At 41.6% G+C, this 21,894-nt stretch overlaps 3 protein-coding genes across 6 annotated transcripts; all 3 read right to left on the bottom strand.

Annotated features, from left to right (window-relative positions):
* Positions 1 to 170: 170 nt before the first annotated feature.
* Positions 171 to 13,430, bottom strand: zdhhc5b (zinc finger DHHC-type palmitoyltransferase 5b). 4 transcript variants are annotated; one of them, XM_066648702.1, is made up of 13 exons: positions 13,184 to 13,430; positions 12,155 to 12,245; positions 8,886 to 10,054; positions 8,675 to 8,796; positions 7,946 to 8,103; positions 7,657 to 7,829; positions 7,050 to 7,152; positions 6,170 to 6,261; positions 5,950 to 6,064; positions 5,590 to 5,698; positions 5,214 to 5,320; positions 3,623 to 4,362; positions 171 to 1,987 (listed from the first exon to the last, which is right to left on the bottom strand). In XM_066648702.1, exons 3-13 carry the CDS (start codon positions 9,020 to 9,022, stop codon positions 1,876 to 1,878), a joined length of 1,968 nt encoding a protein of 655 aa, XP_066504799.1. In that variant the 5' UTR covers positions 9,023 to 10,054; positions 12,155 to 12,245; positions 13,184 to 13,430; the 3' UTR covers positions 171 to 1,875. The 4 variants fall into 4 exon arrangements, with proteins under 4 accessions (XP_066504799.1, XP_066504798.1, XP_066504800.1 ...); XM_066648701.1 differs by lacking the exon at positions 13,184 to 13,430 and adding an exon at positions 12,829 to 12,947; XM_066648703.1 differs by lacking the exon at positions 13,184 to 13,430 and adding an exon at positions 12,904 to 12,927.
* Positions 13,431 to 13,687: 257 nt separating this feature from the next.
* clp1 (cleavage factor polyribonucleotide kinase subunit 1) lies at positions 13,688 to 18,334 on the bottom strand. Its single transcript, XM_066649355.1, has 6 exons — positions 18,177 to 18,334; positions 17,200 to 17,496; positions 16,779 to 16,886; positions 16,474 to 16,593; positions 16,080 to 16,217; positions 13,688 to 15,654 (listed from the first exon to the last, which is right to left on the bottom strand). The coding sequence occupies exons 2-6, from the start codon at positions 17,476 to 17,478 to the stop codon at positions 14,968 to 14,970; spliced, it is 1,332 nt and encodes a 443-aa protein (XP_066505452.1). The 5' UTR covers positions 17,479 to 17,496; positions 18,177 to 18,334; the 3' UTR covers positions 13,688 to 14,967.
* Positions 18,335 to 18,662: 328 nt separating this feature from the next.
* Positions 18,663 to 21,015, bottom strand: selenoh (selenoprotein H). The gene is made up of 4 exons (XM_066649783.1): positions 20,875 to 21,015; positions 20,142 to 20,262; positions 19,678 to 19,820; positions 18,663 to 19,216 (listed from the first exon to the last, which is right to left on the bottom strand). The coding sequence occupies exons 1-4, from the start codon at positions 20,894 to 20,896 to the stop codon at positions 19,110 to 19,112; spliced, it is 393 nt and encodes a 130-aa protein (XP_066505880.1). The 5' UTR covers positions 20,897 to 21,015; the 3' UTR covers positions 18,663 to 19,109.
* Between the last annotated feature and the right edge of the window lie 879 nt (positions 21,016 to 21,894).

The following is a 21,894-nucleotide window of genomic DNA, read 5'->3' as shown; positions in this document are numbered from 1 at the left end:
GTGTTGGCTCATGTGACCCAGTGTCACCAGAATTAAAGGAACACAGAAGGGTAGAAAAAGCCTGCACTCCACCCCTAGGACCCAACACATCCTCCTCTCTACCTTTCATCTCTTTTCTGTTTAAATGATGTGCAGGTGGTGCTCCTCTGACCCTTGGTTACAGTTAAAAAGGCTTCGTAAGGCCATGGTGGAAATGACAAAAGATTATCAATAAAAATACTTTTGTGTGTCACTGCATAAGCTCTTTATACGCTGCACTGACCAGACACTGATCCTCAGATCTCAAAGCTAAACATGCTCTCTCTCTCACACACACCCAAACACAAAGCTTCGCATATTATCTGAACAGGGTAAAAGCTGGAATGTGCTCCTGTAGTTTTTGAGACATCTTATTTTAGTTGTTCCATTTTCCTCCCTCATTCATTCATTCACACACACACACACACGACTCTCTAACCTCAAGGGCAGTAACACAACTTGAATTCTGGCTCTTAATAGTAACCACTGCCCATAAGAATGAGCACTAAATCAATAAACATAAAATAAAATAAAATAAAAGAGTATGGAATCACTTTCTCCAGCCTCAGTGGTGCACAGCACTTTCTAAACATTAAAAAAAAAAACACCAAAGCATCTCAACATTGGTGCTTTCATGTGAGAGGTCAAAAACATTCTTTAATTTTTAAGGAGTGTCAATCACTGGTTTTTATTTTTGGAGCAATTCTATTGGCCTACTCTTCATGATAAATTCACACAATGTAAGGGACAACACCTGGGTTCAGATGTTGTAGATATATTAAAATAACTGAAGGGAGACACTGTGTTTTTGTACAGCGATGCAATGCCAACATGTGACCAGAGCATTCAGCAGCAACGCCCAAATTCCTGATACCTTAATTGGATACAACAAATGTACAGTTTTAAATTTCCCATATTAATTTAAAAGATTGTAGCTTTAAAAGCAGATATTTTGGGTGGGCCAACGATAAAACTTCATGGGCCTAGGCCCGCTGGGACCAGGTCATGGCACAGCACTGATCTGAACAAAACAAAAAGACCCAACTCTCCTGGGACTGGGACCAAATCAGAAGATACAACCATTCATTCACCTCAGTTCACAAAAATACCTTCACTGTACAGAGACCGCCATCACAACCTGGCTTGTGCTCTGAGGGTGTTACATTCAGTCCGACTGGCCAGGGCTGTTGTCTGACCAAACCAGGTCCCTGACCACATCTCTTTGGCTGATAATTCCAGCTTGGGTTCTGATTGGCTGATGCAGCCATCAATTAATTCCAAAAGCTTCACCCCTAAAGCGCTCATACGGCATGTGCCTAACCTGCTACTATTATTGGCTGGCGTTCCTATCAAACATAATCAATAATTACTGAAATAATACACTGTATCTGTACCTGTATAAAGTAATATTTGGAAATAAAGTAAAAAAGTAAATTAAAATCAAAGTCCAGAGGCTGCAGGGAATGGCCTCTTTGAGACGTCTGTGATTTCTGCTGGAGTCGATGAGCAATCGAATCATTGACCGTCCCCCAGTGCACCCAGCCTTCAGCTACCTCACAGTTCCACAGTATTAATCAGGTAATACAACAACTAATTCTTTAAATACGTAACAGAATTCGGTACTCATGTACCACTTGGAAATAAAGAGACCACAGCATGTTGGGTTCCTCTCTGGATCTGGTTCTTAGTGTTCTTCTTCCAGGGATGAATCTGTGGAAAGTCTTTTGTGAATTTTGCCTCAGAGTCTATGTCATATTTGAAATCATTTTTGGCGCATTTGCTTGATCTATACTCATCATGAAAGAAGAACCCTCAAACTGTGTGTGACGTGAATCCTGGGTCTCAAATGTCGACGATTCAAACTGAAATCTCATATGTTGTTCCACCGACTCCGCTCACCTTCTTCACGCCACCCGCAGGCTTGTGTGCATGGCTGCTGTGATTGGCCAGGCTTTGCCTACTGGTACAGCTGATTGGTTGGAAGGAAGAGTGGAGAGAGAGAGAGTGAGAGAGAGAAAGAGACAGACATGAGTAAACGCAAATACTCAGGATGTCTCAAGTATAGTCTGAGATTCCTTAAAACATACACAGAGCTTGGACTGGGAGATACAGTATTAATATGTTTATTTTCTTCATGGTATCATTCTAACTGATATTAGCTGCCTCACCACCAGGGTCTACAGTGAGCTACAGTGCGGGTGATGTATTGAAAACACGCACAAAAAGTAAACAGATCACATACACACATATATACACAATCCCATGTGTTAAAATCTCTATCCTCAAACCAGCAACACATTTTTAGTGAGATGCAACAAACTGGACAGACAAAAAGAGACAAACCTTAGCACAGAGACAGAGTCATCCTTAACGGCCACAAGGCGGGAGAAGTGAGGAAGAGAGAGCAGGCGCATAAAAGTGAACAGAAGAACAGAGGACGAGGAAAAAGGGATAATGGGGGACATGAACATGGGACGAGAGAAATGGACAAACAAGGAGAAGGTGGGAGGAGAGTGGAAATGACTTGTAGCCTGACTGAGAAAGAGATAACGTTACTGAACACGGGAAGAGATCAACTCAAAGAACAGAACACGCAAAACCACACCTCAGCAGAGTCGAACTGTACTATGAGGCGGATGAAGGGTGAGTGAGGATGGGCGTGCTATACAAATTTATGGATACATTTTCTTATTATTTGTTAACTTGAATGAAGGATCCATAATTTGGAGGTTTCTCCCTTTTTCAACACCGTATTAATAATTTAGTCGTGTGTAGGATCACCTGTTTTCTAGGTCACCTGTCACACACAGAACTGAGATGTGATGGAGAAGGAAAGTGATTAACTCAGTTACGCACGCTAAGAGATACCCAAAGTATTCTTCGGTCAGCTGGCTGTGTGCTAAAATAGAGCTGCCCCCCAAAAACCCACTAATTCCGCTTTTCCACTGCAGGGTCCCTGCTCAACTCTTCTTAAATCCGGTCCTGGTTCTGGAAGCGGCTTCTTTTTAGTCCCTGTTCTTACGGCGTGGTCTTTTGAAGAGGTTCAAACGATCCTTGGATCGGTGGCCGACGAAAGAATCCAGCGAGAGCTGGGCGCTGCATCAAGGAAGGAACAAACTCTACTGATCTGTCTGAACTAATGACGGAGCTGTGTTCAGTCCCAAACAACAACAACAACAACAACACGCCGATACACCATGAGTAAACACCACTTAACGTTACCACCGCCGTTGTTGTGGTTTCCAAAGCCCACTGTTCCCCTTAGAGACGGGGTTTGAGATCATAACGGATACGTGTGTACTTACCACACCAGAGCTGTGGTACTGGAAAACAAACCAGATAACAGGTACCAAACAGGTGGTAGGAGTCAGTACCATGCAGTGGAAAAGTGCGATAAATGGTTTGATGTATGGATCATGTACAAATCAATTATTCTGCTAGAGGCACGCAGTTAATGTACTACACTTGTTTGCATTTCTGGATTTCATCCATTATGATAAAAGACTTCCCTTTGTGGAATCTGAAACTGTTTAAAAACCGTCAATAAATCTGTGGAACGCCCATCCCTAGCGAATAAGGATGAAGATCTGAGGACTTTACTCACTTTGTCATGGAAGTCCCACCCCCCGCCGCATTGGGCCGCTGCTTTAAATCGGCTCCTGCCGTGTAGGAGAATGACTTGCCCATGGGGGTGTTTCCATGGGCGGGGCCAGGAGGCGGGGAGCCCAATGAGTGTGTGCGGGGAGACAGAGGTGGTGGAGCTCGGGAAGGGGGCGGACTCGTGGGGTGCAGGAATGCTCTGTTGGGGGAGGGTCTTAGGGGGGCGGGGCAGGCCTGGAGAGAGCCTTCCCTCTGCTGAGCGGACAGGAAAGGGGAGGAGTAACCCATCAACGGGGCAGTGCCTACAGGGGGTGGGGCTTGCGGCCTCGGTGAAGACAGCTCGTGAGCGGCCGATTCAAACTCGGGACTCTCGGAGGGAGTCAGCAGGCTGTCGTACGACAGGCTGCCGTTCCGCGTCTGATTGGCCAAACTCTTGTAGCTTGTCGAGGTCGTGCCCTCTGAGAGCAGAGGCCCCAGTGCATTGTGGGCCGTGTGCGCCGAGCGGATGCTGGAGGAGCAAGATGCGGCTGCTGACTGCAGGAGAGTGTCGGTGAAGGAGGGATAAGACCGCCCACCCAGAACTGAGGCTCCGCCAAGCCCCACCGAGCCAGCTCTGCCCCCCTCCCCTCCCCCTCGCCAGCCTGCGCCCCCACGGCCCGAGAGACTCGGGTCTGAGCGGTAGCTGGGACGGCTGGTGGAGAGAGGGATGGAGGGGGACTCTGTCATACTGTCCCCCCGAGTCATCTGAGAGAGAGAGAGAGAGAGAGAGAGAGAGAGAGAATATACCAAACGCTCCAAACAGCAGCAACACAAGGGAGATTAAAGATGACGTGAAAAACACCTCATAAGCCATTCAACACTCACCAATGCACTTCAAACAACAGCTTAAGCGAAAATGATAATTTACACAGCAGGTCCCTCACCTCAAATGTCACCTCACCTCAAAAGTAACCCTGTGTGTGTGTGTGTGTGTGTGTGTGTGTGTACACTGCAACTCTTGGGGTAAATGCAGAGACAATTATATTATACTACTATGCAACAAATTAAAAATCAAGTTTCTTTTTCTGTGAGAGATTATTCAACACCTCAAGGTCAGAAGAAGTATGTGATCATTTAAAAAAGCTAAATCATAAATATATAAAAACATCTCTGACTGAATATTTGAGGTAAGGGAAAATGTGTAAATTAGATTTTATTTTCTTCACCAGACGAATCTTTTAATGTGTTCAATGACTTAATTTCACTTCTAAAGAAAATTGTGTTTCACATCATGTTAATCAAAGGAGCAGATCGAGGAAAACAGAAGCTGGTTGACACCGGAGACCACAAGGAGCATTTTGATTGGAATGAGAATAACATGAGGCATATACACACACACATTCAAAACATACAGAGCAAAAAGATACAGAACAACACACACACACACGTCTAAAACTTACTCGTTGGCTGTTTGCCACTGAGTCATCAAGAAATTATTGAAAATATAAAAATAACAGGTATAAATCCAAAAAGAGCAAACATAAAAATACAAAAACTATTGACACTTTGGATTAAAAAACACCTGTTAACTCCCATGATCCAAGATCAATTCTCACCTTGCTGGAATGTGTTAAGGCCGTATGGTTTTTTCCTGGACTGCTATAGGCCGGTCTGTATTTATATAATGAAGGTGTGGGTGGGGCTTCAGTCAGCAAACTGCTTTCTGATTGGAAGATATTGAAAAAAATCGTGAGGAAAATCTGGAAATGCTCAGACTGAGTTCAAGTATGAGAGTAAATGCATAAGAGCAGAGAGCAGAGGCATAAGGTCAACATCCGGCTGTAGAGATGTCTGTAAACTTCGCTTCTGAACATGACGTGAGCCAGATATTATAGTGCAGTATGCACAGATGAATCCATTACTGTAACGATGTGTGTATTCTTCAGTTTATAGATTGTGCGTTTGTGTGTGTGCTGTTGTGTAAATTATCACCTTCGTTGTGTGTGTGGGGCAGCCCTTGGTATCTGTGCTCTGGTTTAGGAGGTGGAGGAGGATCTGCATCTGTAGATTGACTTTCCATGGCCTCTAGACTGCTCTTAGACTGAAACACACACACACACACACACACACACCCATGTGACTCATGCTTCTATTGTGCTATGTACTATTCACAGATTCTTTTTAAATCAGTGATAACGCCTTGACAAAATTGTACTTATGTAATATTTTTTAAAACACACTTCAATAACCCCCACCTTCCCCAAAACACCTTCTTATAATTCTGAGACAGTTCCTCACTCCGAAGCAGACATGGGACGAAAGAAAGAAAAAGACCTGTGCTCGGCTGTGTACCTGCTGGATGCCGTTGTCCAGGACTTTAGCAGCAAGCTGCGATTCAGAAAGTGGAGGCCGCAGGAAAGGAGGCTGGACCTGAAGTGACTTACTCCTCCGCAACCGTCCCATATACCTACAAAGACGCACACACACACAATCCTCAGGTCATGACAATGCATGGCTTTACTTAATCTGCACACTAAACTCAACACTGTTTCAGTGTAAATAAGGAGTTAACCTTGGGGCTTGGGAGCTACAGAGTACATGAGAAATGTTTCTGCAACATCCATGTGTGAAAGGGTTTACTCCGCCCCTGAACTTTCCTGTGACCTGCAGACACACACACACCCACACACACACAGACACAGAGAGAGAGAGAGAGAGAGAGAGAGAGAACAACAGAATTTAACCAGCTCCATAGCTGCTGCAGTTCCAGATAAAACATGCAGACAAAAACTGCTTTAACCGATAATATAATTTTTGTAAAAAGCCCTTTCATATAGAGCTGGATGATACGGCCAGAATTTATAATCACGATATAGAAAATCTGCCAATAACTGAAGCAACATGGCGCCACCCTCAAAAAAAACCAAGAAACTCTTAAGTGCTGAACCGACCACAGCGCCCTCTAATGACCATCAGTCAGTGACAGATGCTGTAAATAATGTGTTCTGAAATATTGATAATGTGTTTAAAAATCACATCATTGTTATTGTAACATTTAATATTGTGCTAAATATTGATATTGAATGATTGTACAGCCCTACTTTCAGGACACTACAATAAAATGTGAAAGAGGTTAAGTCTGGGTTTAACAAAGTCTACAAAGGAAAACTCATCAGGAAGACTACTCCACAGCTTTGGACCCACCACAAAATGCCCTATTTCCGATGGTTCTTAGCTTAAAGGTGGGACTTCAAGCAAGAGCAGGCCGGAGGAACAAAGAGTACGCACTGGAGAGTATGAATGGCGTAGACTAACTCTATTTAACTAAAAATCCAGTATGAGTTATTAATTTCTCAGGAGATATTTATTAGGAAATTAGACAGAACATAATCCACCAACAAAAGAATAGTAAATAAAAAAAAGGAACAAAAACATCAACAGGGAAAACACACCTGTTCATTTGTAGTTCTACCTCTGGCCACCAGAACGATGTGGAACCCAGTGAGTCCGGCCACCGGGACGAAGAACAGACCAGCTATACACATCACCGCCATACTGACCACAGCGTTAAAGAACAGAAACTTTATACAGTGTTTCTCAGTTTAATGAGGTTTTCCTTGTTATACTGAGATATAAAAATCAGACAAAAATAATTGAGAATGCGATTATAAGATTTAAGGCCGAACGATTTAAGAAAAATATCTAATTGTGATATGATCAATCTGATCAATATTTCAATTCCAGTTTGAACTGCAATACTTTCCTACAAATTATCACCCAGAGCTGTTATTATAAATTTAAAAAAATGAATAATAAGATATGGCTTTAAGCTTGAGAGCAGAATTTAATGTTGGACTGTCCTTTATGGTGCTTTTTCACTGCATGAGTCCAGCTCGACTCGGCCTGACTCATGGCTCGGCTGACTTAAACTTGTCACTTTTTCACTATCACAGCTCCCCCGTGAAATGGATTGAGCAAAACCATGTCTCTAACAAGAACTGCAGGCTTTGAAAACCACAACAAAGGATTTTAAAATGTAATTTTTAATTTAAAGGATACGTAACTGCAGAGTGGACTTCGTCCAGCCGTTTAGATTGGTGGAGGATGTAAAGCAGGCTGAATCCAAACACTCCCATAATATGAGTAGTGAGGGAGAGAAGGAACAGAAAGAAATATCTGTAGTTCCGCCGCCCAATGCAGTTATTCACCCATGGACAGTGATGGTCAAACTCCTGCCAGGAAGAACACACACACACACACACACACACACGCACACACGTAAATCCAGGCTAAAATAATGCTGGTTTATTTATATAGCACAATGCTGGGAGTTCGCACTCGATTATACCTCCACACAGTTGTCACACACAGAGCAATGTGAGCATCGCGGAGGTCTGTAGAAGCGACAGGTGGAACACCATTTCATCCGCACCTGAATCCCTCTCACCTCCACCGTCTTGTACAGCGGAGCCCGGAAATCATCCTCCTTATCTTCATCTTCTTCAGCTGCATGAAAAGCGCATACAATACACTGAATTATACAAGCTTCTACTCACAAACCGCTTAAAGTCTAAGGAGCTGTAGCCATTCCTCACTGTCAAATCTACACAAAATGTTATGCCGTTTTGAATAATTCACTGTAGTTACTGCATAATAAGCCCCGTCTAGAAGATTCCTCCATTTTTGCACATTTTCTCTGAATACTAATTGAATTAAGTATAAACAGACTCATGGAGTGTGGTCTGTTGCGAAATGCTGAAGAATTTATTGTCTCTAAAAGCTCTTGGCATAAAAACAAAGTACAATTCCTGATATCTGAGACACAGACTAAATTTAAGACACTTTTGAAAAGGTATTTTAATACAATACTTAAACAGCAGAGGCACATTGATTGTGCAGTATGCAAAAACAAAATCAAATTAAATTTGTGGTAAAGTAAACCAGCAGTCAATTCTCTGTAATGAAAGGCTTCATGTTGAAAAACCTCAGATTGTCTTTGAACAATGAGACATATTTGGTGGTAAATCTTGTAGAATTCCCTTTATAAGATTTCATAATAAATACATTATGTAAGTACCTCTGGGGAAGATGCCTGGGTCCATAAACGTGGCCATGCAGAAGTTGGCCAGTGTGAAAAGGAAGACCGTGGCGTTGTAGAAAGGAATCAAGGAGGAGAAATGCTCAGCCAGCCAAGGACAGCTTCAGGGAGAAAGAGAGAAAAACTCACATCACACTTCACAAATAGATGAAACACAAGTGCATCATATGAGCGCAAGAGTGAGACTCACGTGAAGCAGAGGAAGAGTGTGGTGGCCCCAACGAGGAAGGCTGTAGCCGCAGAGACAGGCACATAGCGGCTGGGGCGGAACGGACGCGAGGGGGTGGGGTCTCCGAGAGCCCCGCCCACACTAAGACCCGCCGGCATTGGGGAGAGGTTGAAGCTCTAAACACAGTGTCAGAGAGGCAGAGACCTCTGTCCGTCCAGCCAGCTACAGCAACTCTCAATCATGCTAAAGATAACCGTCAACAAACTAACTCCGGCCAAACACAGTGAAGATGCCCAGGGTTTCTATATCTGTGCCTTATATGTAAAAAAAAAATACATATACAATATATGATGTGACTAAGCTGTGATATAAAAAATATCTATAGTTCCATCAAAAATAAATTTATATGGCTTGAATGAAAGATTTTGGTAGAGGAAGAAAAAAAATCAAGTGATGGTGAAGCAATTTCAGTGCAAATCGCCCATAAGCCCCATGTTTTAGAAAGAAAAACAGCAGCAAAAACACAGTAACCGAATCAGGAAACTCAGTTAACTGCCTTTACAGTACTCCTTCCTAGTCACAAGGCATGTGTTTCGACAAACGTACGTAAATGCGTGAGTGCAACATGTGGGATTCTGAAAAAAAAATAAATAAATAAAGGAAATGCGGGAAGGAGGAGCACTCAACAACAATGAGGCGAACAGAAACTGAAACAGAAGGAAACAAAAGAAACCAAACGCTGCCACAGTGTCCAGAGTCCCAAAACCCAGCGGGACAGCTCGGCTAATAAAAGACCTTAATTATAAAAATGAGGAACTCAACAGCGCTCTTGCAGTTTTCTGGCCTAAATAAAAGCTCATGTTAAAGTCTGACAGTGATCCAAACTCTCAGCACTTGGAGCAGAGGCTCTTCCCGGGAAAAAACATAAGGACTCTCAGGTAACAATGCAGTGAATACTCTATTACAGTATCCATATGATTACGTTTAGAGGAGTTTTGCACATACAATTCCCTCCTCTGTGTGTGTGTCCACCAAGGCCTGTGTGTGTGTCATGGCGCCCAGATGGCACGTCAGCGTCCAAAAACATTTTTGCCCCGTCTTGCAATGCATCTTGCTCCTGTTTGTTAGAAGGGGATGGAGAAGATGGAGCGTCTCTAGAGTTGCTTCTTTGAGCAGGCCGGAATATGTACCTGGAATATAAAGAATTGCAGCTAGTGCTGAGCAATTCTGATCAGATTTAATATCACAATGGTTTCAGAGTAAATATATGAAGTATAAATATGTATTAAACTTGGATTAACAATGATATTCCATCACTTTTTATAGATTCCATTTGTGATTGTTTTATTAAGATGTAAACAAAGCTACAAAATGTGTGTGATTAAATATGGTAAATTACAGAGAAAGTTACAGAATCAGATTTTCCTTACAGTTTTGGCGACTGGAGCCATGTTTTGCGATTTTTTTGTATACACACATAGTGAGGTCTGGTTCCTATCAATACCACTGTGAACAATAATGCCTCTGAATTTCTGTAGAACAGGGCTTTTCAAGTCAAATCCCCACCAGGTTTACATCCTAATCCTTTCATTATGCAGCTAATGTAAAAACACATTATTCCTGTTTAATGTTTTATCTTCATTTTAACTTAAAATTTAGTTTTAAATTGTTAAACTGTTTACCATGTTTATTATTGTTGTATTAAAGCAACTCTGCAACTGTGCATTTATGTATAAAATGTGCTAAATAAATAAAATGTGTTATTACTATTATTAATATTCTTCTTTAACTTATAATACGATGACTAAAGTTGCCAAAGTTGTACCTCACAGTGCCTGAGGGACTCAGACAACATTGTGTACAGGTTACACTCCAACAGAACATTCCCTATAAGACAGGAGAGTGTGAGGGAGCTCAGCTCTGTGGTTTGTGTACACATGTCGAATCTTGATCATTCTTCCTGGTGTCACACCGAAGTCACTGAGAGAAGGGTGTGTCTGGATGGTACTTTCTCTTTGCTCTTATCTCTCTGAATGTCACTAATTGCCCTCAGCAGCTTATTCTACTTCGTATTGTATTCCTTTACCGTACTGGGCCATCGCTGTAATAGTTAGAGTAAAGTTAACTTAAAATACTCTACAACAACTGCTTATCTAACAGTGTGTTCTAAACTTCTTATATCACCTCAGTCTGAGAGCATTTGAGAAATTAAACTCTATATTTTTACATTTTTCCAACATTAAATCTACAAAAACTTGCATTTGACCTCTGGGTTATTATAACACAATAAGGGATTATTCGTGAAATGTTTGTTTCAGGCATGAAAAACTGAACACAATGCCACATTCAGATAAAAATGATAAGATTTCAATGTGAGATATTAAAACCAGAAACAGTGTTTGGTTGTAATTATATACGTTCACACACCTTCATTGAGCATGCACAGATCTATGAATATGCAGTTAGGCTCCGCCTCCATCTCCACCCAACTATACACAGGCATAACTATACACATCTGGAGAGCCCTGCCCTGCAAGTGTATGGAATTGGTTGCTTAGGTGTGTGAGGTATGAAACCCAGGCTTTCTGAATCTGTGTTTCTACAAACAATGATAATAAACCATGTCTTTCGATCAGAGTGACAAAAGATAGAACTGCTCTACACACACACATAAATACATATAGTAGAGCAAAAATCAAATGTCGAGTAAATATCGCCATACATAGTTTTAAAAGGTGTTTATAACTTCTAAAACACAACATTAATTCAAAGTTAAAAGCTGTAGTCGCTAAATCTCTCATCAGAAACACAGACTAGGCACTACTATGACAATTTCATATATTTCAGTGTTTAAAGACTGTCAATGAGTTAGAGACCTTGTGTCTGAACTGTAAACTCGCCTATATGAAACAGGCTGGCTTCTTATTGGAGTTTTCCGTTCCACCTTAAATGTTGCAGTAGTTACCGCATCATTTAAGGTAGAACGGAGAATTCGGAATTATAAGTCAACTGGACTCATTTTATAAACCGAGACCGAGTTCCTACCAACTTTAAAATAACAACAAACAGCCTAAAACATAGCTCGTGTTGACTCGAAAGTTTACTGCCATTTCGGAAAAGTTTGAAGACAGAACCGGCCCCAAAACCGCTAAAGCTATCTGTCACAACTCATCCAAGTTCCCTCAGTTAACAGCCTGCTGTTCACCAAGCAGGTCCTGACCGCCAGACGCGCTTTAAACGAACAGACAAACAGATTTAAAATGCCAAAAAGCTCCGGGAAAATTACTTACAGTTTGTCTTTGGCCGGAGAACTCGATGCTATCTTAACTAGGCCGACCTGCTTGGTCCTCTTGGGTTCTGTTCCAATCAACTCCCAGATCCCTACGTAGGGCGCAAGGCAGGAAGATACGTCTATCAAGCCGAATATTTCATTTACCCCCTTTAATCCTGATAACACTTTTATTCTAGTTTTCTTCAGGATCTTCCTATAAAGTAAAGTAGTACGAAGTGTTTGCTTTATGTTATTGTTTTAAGAAAATGTGTTTGACATTTTTTCAATATTGTGATTACAAGTTTTTATGTGCTCCTAAAATAAATAAAAATAAAGAAAGCTAATTAGCAGAACAGTCCGTTCCATCGTCTTTTAGGGCTTGGATACATTTGGGAGAGAGCCATGTCTGCACAACTTTATACTGCACTTTGAGTGTAAAAGCCAGAGCATAAATTACAACCTAGTGCCCCACGCAGGGCGCAGGGTTCAATTTGGAACGGCCTCGGTTTAGCTCGAGTGGCGACTACGAGGAGACAGAGCGATTAAAATCCTCTTGTTTATGCTCCTTCCCGCAAGCTAAAAATAGGTGCAGTGTTTAGAAGCAACGGAGCTGCTTTAGTCTTTCAGTCTAATCTCGCAGGTCGTGTGCCCAAATAATTTTTTTATGGAAGTTATCGGATATATGGAAGTTACCTTCCTAATGCTGCGGTGGCCCGTTCAAATCCACATTCACATCGTCCCATAACCTGCTTCTCAAGATTTTCTTACCGTTCTCTTGTATAACAAGCTGCTAAGCATTTGTTATATTTAATTGATTTCTCTGTGTCCAGCTCGAGAGCGGCTGTGAACTGCTCCTTCTCTAAACGCACCCGTGTATAAATTGACTCTTGATTCAGGTTAAAGGTGGGCAATATCAAATTATTTCACTATTACCGTGATAAACTAAACCGCCTGTAAAAAAAAGGCAGTCACGCTAATATTCCACACTTATTGTTTAATCAGATCAACTGACCATACAGGAGCACTCTGTATTTCTGTGGTTACACACCGTACTACATCTATTGCTCTGCATACTTTACAGCATACTTCTGTCACAGCTCCAGGGACTTGGGAGTTTGTGGGTTCGAGTCTTGCTCCAGGTGACTGTCTGTGAGGAGTGTGGTGTGTTCTCCCTGTGTCTGCGTGGGTTTCCTCCGGGTGACTGTCTGTGAGGAGTGTGGTGTGTTCTCCGTGTCTGCGTGGGTTTCCTCCGGGTGACTGTCTGTGAGGAGTGTGGTGTGTTCTCCTTGTGTCTGCGTGGGTTTCCTCCAGGTGACTGTCTGTGAGGAGTGTGGTGTGTTCTCCCTGTGTCTGCGTGGGTTTCCTCCGGGTGACTGTCTCTGAGGAGTATGGTGTGTTCTCCCTGTGTCTGCGTGGGTTTCCTCCAGGTGACTGTCTGTGAGGAGTGTGGTGTGTTCTCCCTGTGTCTGCGTGGGTTTCCTCCGGGTGACTGTCTATGAGGAGTGTGGTGTGTTCTCTCTGTGTCTGCGTGGGTTTCCTCCGGGTGCTCCGGTTTCTTCCCACGCTCCAAAAACACACATTGGTAGGTGGATTGGAGACTCAAATGTGTCCGTAGGTGTGAGTGTGTGTCACCCTGTGAAGGACTGGCGCCCCCTCCAGGATGTGTTCGTGCCTTGCGCCCAGTGATTCTGGGTAGGCTCTGGACCCACCGCCGCCCTGAACCGGATAAGGGTTACAGACAATGAATGAACATTATATTTGTCCACTGACAAAGGATGAGAAGGCGACAAACACAAACTGTGTGACAGCAGAAGAATTGCTGTCTCTGACTTTATGCCCACACGGTGTCTCTAACAGTGGACAGTAAGTGGACACGGGGTTTAAAAAGTTAACTTATACACTGTCCAATAGGAATGTTTTTCAGATTTTTCCCTACTGAACATGCTTGACGTGGGCTTACGTTATCTGGCTAAACTGAGATATCCGCTAACAAAATCCCTCAGGTCTAAAGAATGGTACGATATTAAACCCCTGCTGCATTCATGGTACATCACACTGTTCAACTGAAATTTATTATAAACTGTATTTAATCTTACATAAGAACATATGCAAGTGTCAAATACTTTAAAAAGAAGTTTCTCTAAGCAAACGGTTAAAAAAAACAGACATAAGCTTTGATTATTCTGAACAATAAGACTATGATTTTCATGAATTTTTGACTGGAGTTTCCAGTTTTTTCTACAAATGAGCAAATTAGACCTGGATATTCTGCGCTCTGGTTTAAAACCTGAATGATGAACCTTGGAGGTCTACACCTGAGTGCTAGCTGTAGTTGTATTATGTACACAATAATGTGGGTTTGGTTAGTTCAGACTGGTCTAACTGCTTTAACAACAGATGATAATTTATGTATTATTTATACTTCAGACAACATTGTTATTACTATGGGCTGCAGTTATCAATCAACAGCTGAACTTCCCCAGTCAAATGTCCATTTTTCTGAGTGAAAATAAATGAACATCTCCTCTACAGGAAACTTGAAACATTTCTGCAAACTTTGGAGCTTAATTTGTAATTTTTTGCTCATTTTAATAATCAGAAAATATATTTTTATATATGACATAACGTTCGAACAGTCTATATTTTTGACTTAAAAAGGAGGCCATTAATATGCTTTAAAAATATGTGTGGTTTCTGTAGAAGATGTATAAATATATTTCACTTATAAACAAAACAGGTAATTTTTAGCCCTAACTCAGCACTCAGATTTTGTAGTCGTGTGAAACTTTCTCAGAACACAAAGGACTGTCCTCCCCATTTCTCTTCGCCCCTCTATTTGAGGTCAATGAACCGTATGTCCATGATGAGCAGAGTGTGGCGGGGCAGTGGTCTCGGCGCCGGTGAGAGGACGGTCATCACTTGGGCTTGAGTGTCCACGGCCGTGACCACGATGAAGCCGCAGACAGGACTCTCCAGGATTCCTCTACTGCGTCCCTCTTCCTCGTCCTCCACGCAGCTGACGCTCAGCACGTGGTGGGTCAGGTCCCGCCCGGGGCTCACGGGAACCAGCTTCAGCTGCGTGTCGTCCTGGGACATGCCGAGAGGGAGACACGAGTCCGGGATGGACGGGGCCCCAATTTTGTAGATGCGGACATCTGAGAATCGCACGTCAAAAGCATGAGGATAAAAGGATACTCCACGAAAGCCATAAAAATATTCCCGGATCTTCTCATCTCTCGTCTCTCGCCGGCAATCTTTCGAGCGCTCAACCACACCGCCGGACTTGGGCAGCAGGACAACACGCACAAAGTGTGGCAGGTCGCGTTTGAGCTCGTTATAAAGCCGCTCTTGATCCAGAACCAGAACCACGTCGACCTGGAACGCAGAAGCACAGTGGACCAATGCCTGGTAACCAGAGCCCTTCACCCATCCGCAGGTGTTAATGATGCAGCCACCCACACTGGCCCTTCGGTTCACCTCACAGCGCTGAGAGAAAACCTCCGCCAGACACGATGTCAGCTATACACACAGAGAAAGAGAGAGCCAGAGAGAGAGTGAGTGTTTAGAAAAATTATGATGCTACAACCACTCGGAAATGTAAATTTGGCTTATCCTGCTTTTACATGCTAAAAGTAGGAAATCTAATAACATATTAAAAATAAACTTTAAAAAACTTTAGCATATTAAAAAGACTAACTTTTCCCACTTTTTTTGTCATTTTATTGTAACTGTTGTAGTATAAAAACTGTAGTATAAACTGTATTTTTGTGTAGTATAAAAAATAACAGTTGTCATTTTATTCAACAAAATTAACCTACAAATTAAGAGTTTGAATATGGCGAGCCAGAATAATTTATTCATCACTGCATTCGTAATGAGTTGTGAAATACAATTATACTTTACACAGAAATGCTTTGGAATTGAGCAGCTTTTTTTTTTTTAACCTTGTTGTAGAGTTTGATGTTGGTCCCTGGTGTGGTGGAGCCAAAGTGGAAAACGAGAGGAGCCTGTACGGAGAAGCCTTCCTCTACATCTGCAGGGCGTTCAATACACAGCGCTGACATAGTCCCAGGAACAGACACCTGGATACATCAGAAATCATTGACAGTAAGTATAAATTACTAGTAAGACTAGGGTTTATTATAGTGTTTGTTTTGTACTGTATTTCACACTCATTTTTACACACAATGTTTACTCATTGCATATCTGATCTTTATGCAGTTCCTGCGTAATTTGCTGCTGATATGAAAATAAGGTCCATTTAATTCGAATTGTCTTTAAGTATGCAATTAATGCTTGTAAAATACTGGAAATACATTGTAAATCATATTGTCTTACGCTGCTTTGGCCGACATCCAGTTCCACCAGTGTGGGCCTTCTGCCCATCCTCACGGCATAGTTCAACAACAGCCGACACACTGTGGACTTCCCCACATCGGTCGGACCGACCACCATCACCTGCACAGAGCAGAGATACAGCACATCAACCAAAAAAGAAGAATGTCTTAGTCACTAAATCTTGCTCCATTATCTGGCTTCTGAATTCAGTGCATAAATGTTTTTGTCTCCCTACTGGACTGTCCAGGTGAAAACATATTTATGTGGCATGAACATATAGTTGTGTGTTGGGCACAGGAACATACCCGCGGCCCCCGCTCATTGTCTCTCTCGGCTTGTCGTCTCATTTGCTCCAGAGCAGCATGTGTGTTCAGATACAACAGCATGGGTGTATCTTTAGAGACATAAGCCACCTACAGACAGTAAGAAACAGATTAGAAGAGCCTTCGTTTATCATTACATTATATGGCATTTTCCACTGCATGGTCCCTACTCTACTGGACTCTACTCTCTGATTGGTCCCTGATTGGTTTCCCACTCCCACAGCTTCCCACTGAAATGTGTCAAGTAGAGTTGTGTAGGTACCATGCAGTGGAAAAGCATCATTAGAAATATATCACTCCTGTACTAAAATGCGCCAATTTTAATACAGTAACTTTACAAGAATAGTCTAAGTTGTTCTTGCTTTTAAAGGAACTCTAGGTAAGATCTGGGGGTGCTGCTCACCTCTGTTTTGCCTGAGAGGGAGAGGCTGCAGCCCTGCCAGGTGAACACAGCGATTTTGGAGCCAGGGCCAAATGTGTACTTCTTGTTTCTGTTGAGTTCTGACCCGAAAACCTCAGCCATTCCACTGAGGAGCTCCAGCTGGACTCGCTCTCCAGCTTCCACCTCAAAGCGAAGCTCCGTCTCTTTCTCCAGATCGAATCGTGTTCCTCCTCCTCCTCCAGCGCTGCCTCCAGAGCTCCCTCCTTCCTCGCCCGGTTTTTCGGGTGCATCAGTGCTCATGGCTAAAATACTGAGACACTGGAGAAGAAAATCATTTTTAGGATCAGTCTTCTTCCCTCTGTTCATACATTTTTAATTTGTGCTAGACACTTATTTCATTCTCTAACTAGTACACATGAACTGTAAAATAAGAAAAACATGACTCTGGCCCTTTTATGATGGGTATCTATAGTCAGATAAGTAGTTTTTAAAGAGTAGTTCTAATTATTTTCCCAAATTTCTGTATAACTGAATTACATTATAAAGAAACAGACTACGTAATTCAGAAAGATTTAATGTGAAATGCAGAGGAAATGAAATGCAAGATTTGTAATGGAGACAGGGAGACGTCTGGTTCCATTAAACACAATTGAAAAGAAAGCCACAATAATACTCCACAATACTCTGGACTAAACATCGAGTAATAGTGAAATTTTGAAAAGCTGGTGTAACTGCCCTTTAACCGTGTGTATGAGGAGTTTGAAAGATATTTTAAACTGACTTTAGCCACTTTCGGTTTGACGATAAAAGACGATATTTGAAAGCAACACAATTGTACAGACAGTTTACTGACTATAAATAGGTGCTTTTAATTTATATATTCGGGTTTGAATTCCTCCCCACACACACTGCTTCACAGGAAATAGGTCTACTTCCGCAAATGTACATAAATAAGTCTCGATAAAGAGCTCTAATTAATTTTAGAGTGTTTTTCATACCTTAATCCTTTAGAAAATTAAAATCTCCAAACGCTTTCCGCTGTTTCCAGTCCAGCGCCAGACGAGACGGGCGCGCGCCGATGACGTCACACAAACACCACATGTCCCCAGTAAGTCCACCTCCAGGTTTCTGTCCTCATTGTCCATTGTCATACATCCAAATTTTTTTTGTAAAGTGTGTGTCGGTCGTCCTCTAGGCTGGATGCTTTTGGTCGTTGCACTATTCTCAGTCCAGCAGTGACACTGAAGGGTTTAAAAACTCCAGCCGCACTGCTGTGTCTGATCCACTCGCACCAAGTGTTTTAAATTTAACACGTCATAAACAAAACTCTGCCATGTTTATGTTTTACTTTTATAGGTGTATTATTTGGATATCATGGTGAGACTCTTTATGCTATGATTATGAATATAAAAAGCACTGTTTTCCTTTGTGGATTAATGAAATAAAGCCACTTTTCTGAAAAAGGAGACAATTCTAAAGTGGAAATATAAAGCTTTATTTTGGTCCAGAACATAAAAATAATAATAACATATAAATGTGCCATGCATTTTTCATGCAGTTCTCGAGGCGTTTGTTTTGACAAACACAGATTCAACACGTTTATTCAAGTCTACTGCAACACTTTCACAAAAGTAAAACCACAGTCAAGAGAACATTAGAAGATCCGAAACAAACTAAAGTTCAGAAGAAGTGAAGCAGGAGAAAAGAAAGGAGAAAGTCAGGATCCAGGCCGCGATGCCAGTCATCAGAGAACAGACTGGAGGTTGTCCATTTGATCCGTCCTCATCATTTTGCATCCACAAACCAAAGATGACCAACTGCAAACGAACACAGAGGTGATAAGAAGTGTTAAAAAGACGTATCGTTAATTTCCCTGTAAGTATAAAATTCGACACAAGCTCGACACTGTAGACCCATTTCCTCATTAATCTCTAGTTGCTCTTCAGGGCATCTTCAAGGGCAGTCAGGACCTCTGCAGGATCCGGAAATTTCAGTTTTCGAGGAGGACCTTTCTTGATGCCAGTCCACAGGACCACCTCTGCCAGAGAGGAAACAAAGTGTTACATAAAGTTATAAAGTATTACAGCTGTGCTCCATGCTTTAGCTACTGGGTAATTCCATTTTAGAAACCACATAAGCAAATATTTTCAAGCTTAATTACCTCCAAGATGCAGGACACAAGAGTATAATTCAGTGGTCCAGTTAGCAGCATTCCTAATAGTGATGTGTGTTACTTTTTGTTTCTATTAAGCTTGATTTACCACAAAACTAAAAAGCAAATTTGGAGACTCAGTGTCTACTTTATTTGAGGGGAAGGAATAAATCATGCGAATGTTTCTGAACCATTACTAATTATCTATTGGATCAAACCAATAAATCTGTGTGTAAATGCTCCAAGGCACAGGATGAGGGATGAATACTGTAAAAAAGGTTAAAGTACAGTATTAACATACATCATTTCAGATACGTGAACTGTATGGTACTTATCTGTGCTATTACCTTTGCTTCCCTCCACCAGAGTGATCTCAAAACTGTTGCGGCGAGGTTTCTCAGGGTTGATCACCACATGCAGATCCGGGCGCTTGACGAGGAGAGCCTCACAAACTGCATCAGCATTCCGACCGTACACTCGTCAGCTTTTACTGGAAACCAAAATCACACATCAGAATAATGATGTGAATATGGACATCTTGAGAGAGACAACCCCTTTTCCCTTTCTAGTTACTGGAATCATAAAAGAAAGCAAACAAAAGTGTTTTCTCTGTTTCGGTGTATTAAAGTGTAAAATTTCAAATACAATTAATAAAAGGAATGGTGTATTTTTTAAATTTGTATTTACACATGTAGAAAACATCTTACTTAATGAGGGAGAGTGGAAAGGAGAGAGGGAGAGTGGAAAGAGAGAGATACGAAGTAAGAGAGAGATTAATAGATGCATATTTTCTTTCTTGTGAAATTCTGACCAGTGTTCGATAACCACTCTTTGCCCTTGATCTTTGTCCTGTTCTCTCTCTTCTATTTTATCCTTCTTTTCCTCCGGCTCTGCCTCAGCAGCTGATTCCACTTTGCGTTTCATCCCACGACCTACGCAAACAATGGTGTTACATTTTTAATTTAGTTTAATATTGGTTAAACATTACATACAATTACTCAAGTTCTCAGATTTTAATGTCAGGCCCTGTGCAGAAATATGATATATATTCTTCTTATTTCTGTGTTTACTTAACTCAAGAATAATTTTGTAATTATGCCTTAGTTGAAGTGGATTAAGAGTGACATCAAAAGGCAGAAACCAGCGTTTCTCCAAAAAAGAACTACAAATGTGTCGCGCGAATGACGTAATTGCCACATATTTCACTATAAGGTGCAGGCACAGAATTATGGGATTTGTAGTTCCAATGCGTATTGTTGAGGAATCGTTTGTGCAAATGAGAAATCACTGTTTTTGTGTTTCACCCTAATAAAATAATAATAAATATTTCATAAAATATCTTAAAATTGCTATAATAATCAGGGTTTTTTATCTGGCCTTTAATGTTACCTAACTTACACAACACTGCCTTCGCAGTTATATTGTAGATATTCTGCATGTCCAAATATAAAGTAAACATCCACACAGACCAGATCTTAACTCTCAACATTTTTAATTCTTACAGTTCCCTTAATAAACAGAAAGAAAAATAGAAATTAACAAACCTGCTCTAGCGCGTGGTGCCATTGTTTTCGGGCGCTCCGTGGAGGAATGATTCTCTTAGAATGACTCTTTAAAATGAATCAATTTGAGTCAAAATTGTAAACTTACTTTAGTCTCATATTCGTCTTCTTTGTGGTGATATTTATTTATTTATTTTATTGGAGACCTTGCTAAAACTGTCTCAGATGTAGATCAAAGTCATTTATGGGAACTATGCATAATTCAGTGAGAAATGTGAGAAAGGAATGAAATATATTGTTTCGGATTAAAAAGAATCAAATCACTATTAACTGAATCACAAGGCATCGCCACCTAGCGACGAGGAGGAAAATCAGCCTCATCTCTGATTATTGTCCAGGCTTTTGGCTTCGGTTGTCTCAAAAATTATTTGGAAGGTACACAAAATATGTAATTATTTTACCGACTGAATAAAATAAAATGAAAACTCAATGAATTACAAACAAAGCTTACATTTTAAAAAGTAGTTTCTCCCTGTTAAAATTAATCAAATCCAGTTCCTCCTACAGGCCATCTGTAGGTGTGTGAAATTCTCCACAGGTGTGGTTGTGTGTGTGAGTAAGCGTTCATATTTTGTTCTGCCGGAGTAAACCAGAGCCCGTGCAGATGTAGAACACACCACACTCCTCAGACAGTGACTCGAAGAGAGGATCCTACCCAGGACCCTGAAGTTGGTTGGTAGACTTACTTCTATAATCATTCATTATCTGTAACCGCTTATCCAATTCAGGGTCGCGGTGGGCCTACTTGGAATCATTGGGCGCAAGGCGAGATTACACCCTTGAGGGGGCGCCAGTCCTTCACAGGGCAACACAGACACACACACACATTCACTCACACCTACGGACACTTTTGAGTCGCCAATCCACCTACCAACGTGTTTTTGGACTGTGGGAGGAAACCGGAGCACCCAGAGGAAACCCACGCGGACACGGGGAGAACACACCAACTCACAGACCGTCACCTGGAGCGGGAATTGAACCCACAACTTCCAGGTCCCTCCA

This window comes from Hoplias malabaricus, chromosome 17, assembly GCF_029633855.1.
Source record: "Hoplias malabaricus isolate fHopMal1 chromosome 17, fHopMal1.hap1, whole genome shotgun sequence".
NCBI classification, from domain to species: Eukaryota; Metazoa; Chordata; class Actinopteri; order Characiformes; family Erythrinidae; genus Hoplias; species Hoplias malabaricus.
Note: the sequence above shows the minus strand (reverse complement) of the source record. Positions and strands in the feature narration are given on the sequence as shown.

What these genes read in the sequence shown, in the direction of transcription:
- clp1 (XM_066649355.1), bottom strand. Translation starts at nt 17,478, where the DNA reads ATGAGCACTGATGCACCCGAAAAACCGGGCGAGGAAGGAGGGAGCTCT. An exon ending in ACAATGAGCGGGGGCCGCGG is followed by an intron (nt 16,594 to 16,778) that starts GTATGTTCCTGT and finishes TGCTCTGTGCAG; the next exon opens with GTGATGGTGGTCGGTCCGAC. An exon ending in ACATCAAACTCTACAACAAG is followed by an intron (nt 15,655 to 16,079) that starts GTTAAAAAAAAA and finishes CTGTGTGTATAG; the next exon opens with CTGACATCGTGTCTGGCGGA.
- zdhhc5b (XM_066648702.1), bottom strand. Translation starts at nt 9,022, where the DNA reads ATGCCGGCGGGTCTTAGTGTGGGCGGGGCTCTCGGAGACCCCACCCCC. An exon ending in GTAGAACTACAAATGAACAG is followed by an intron (nt 6,262 to 7,049) that starts GTGTGTTTTCCC and finishes GTGTGTCTGCAG; the next exon opens with GTCACAGGAAAGTTCAGGGG. An exon ending in GGTGGGACTTCCATGACAAA is followed by an intron (nt 1,988 to 3,622) that starts GTGAGTAAAGTC and finishes CCAACCAATCAG; the next exon opens with CTGTACCAGTAGGCAAAGCC.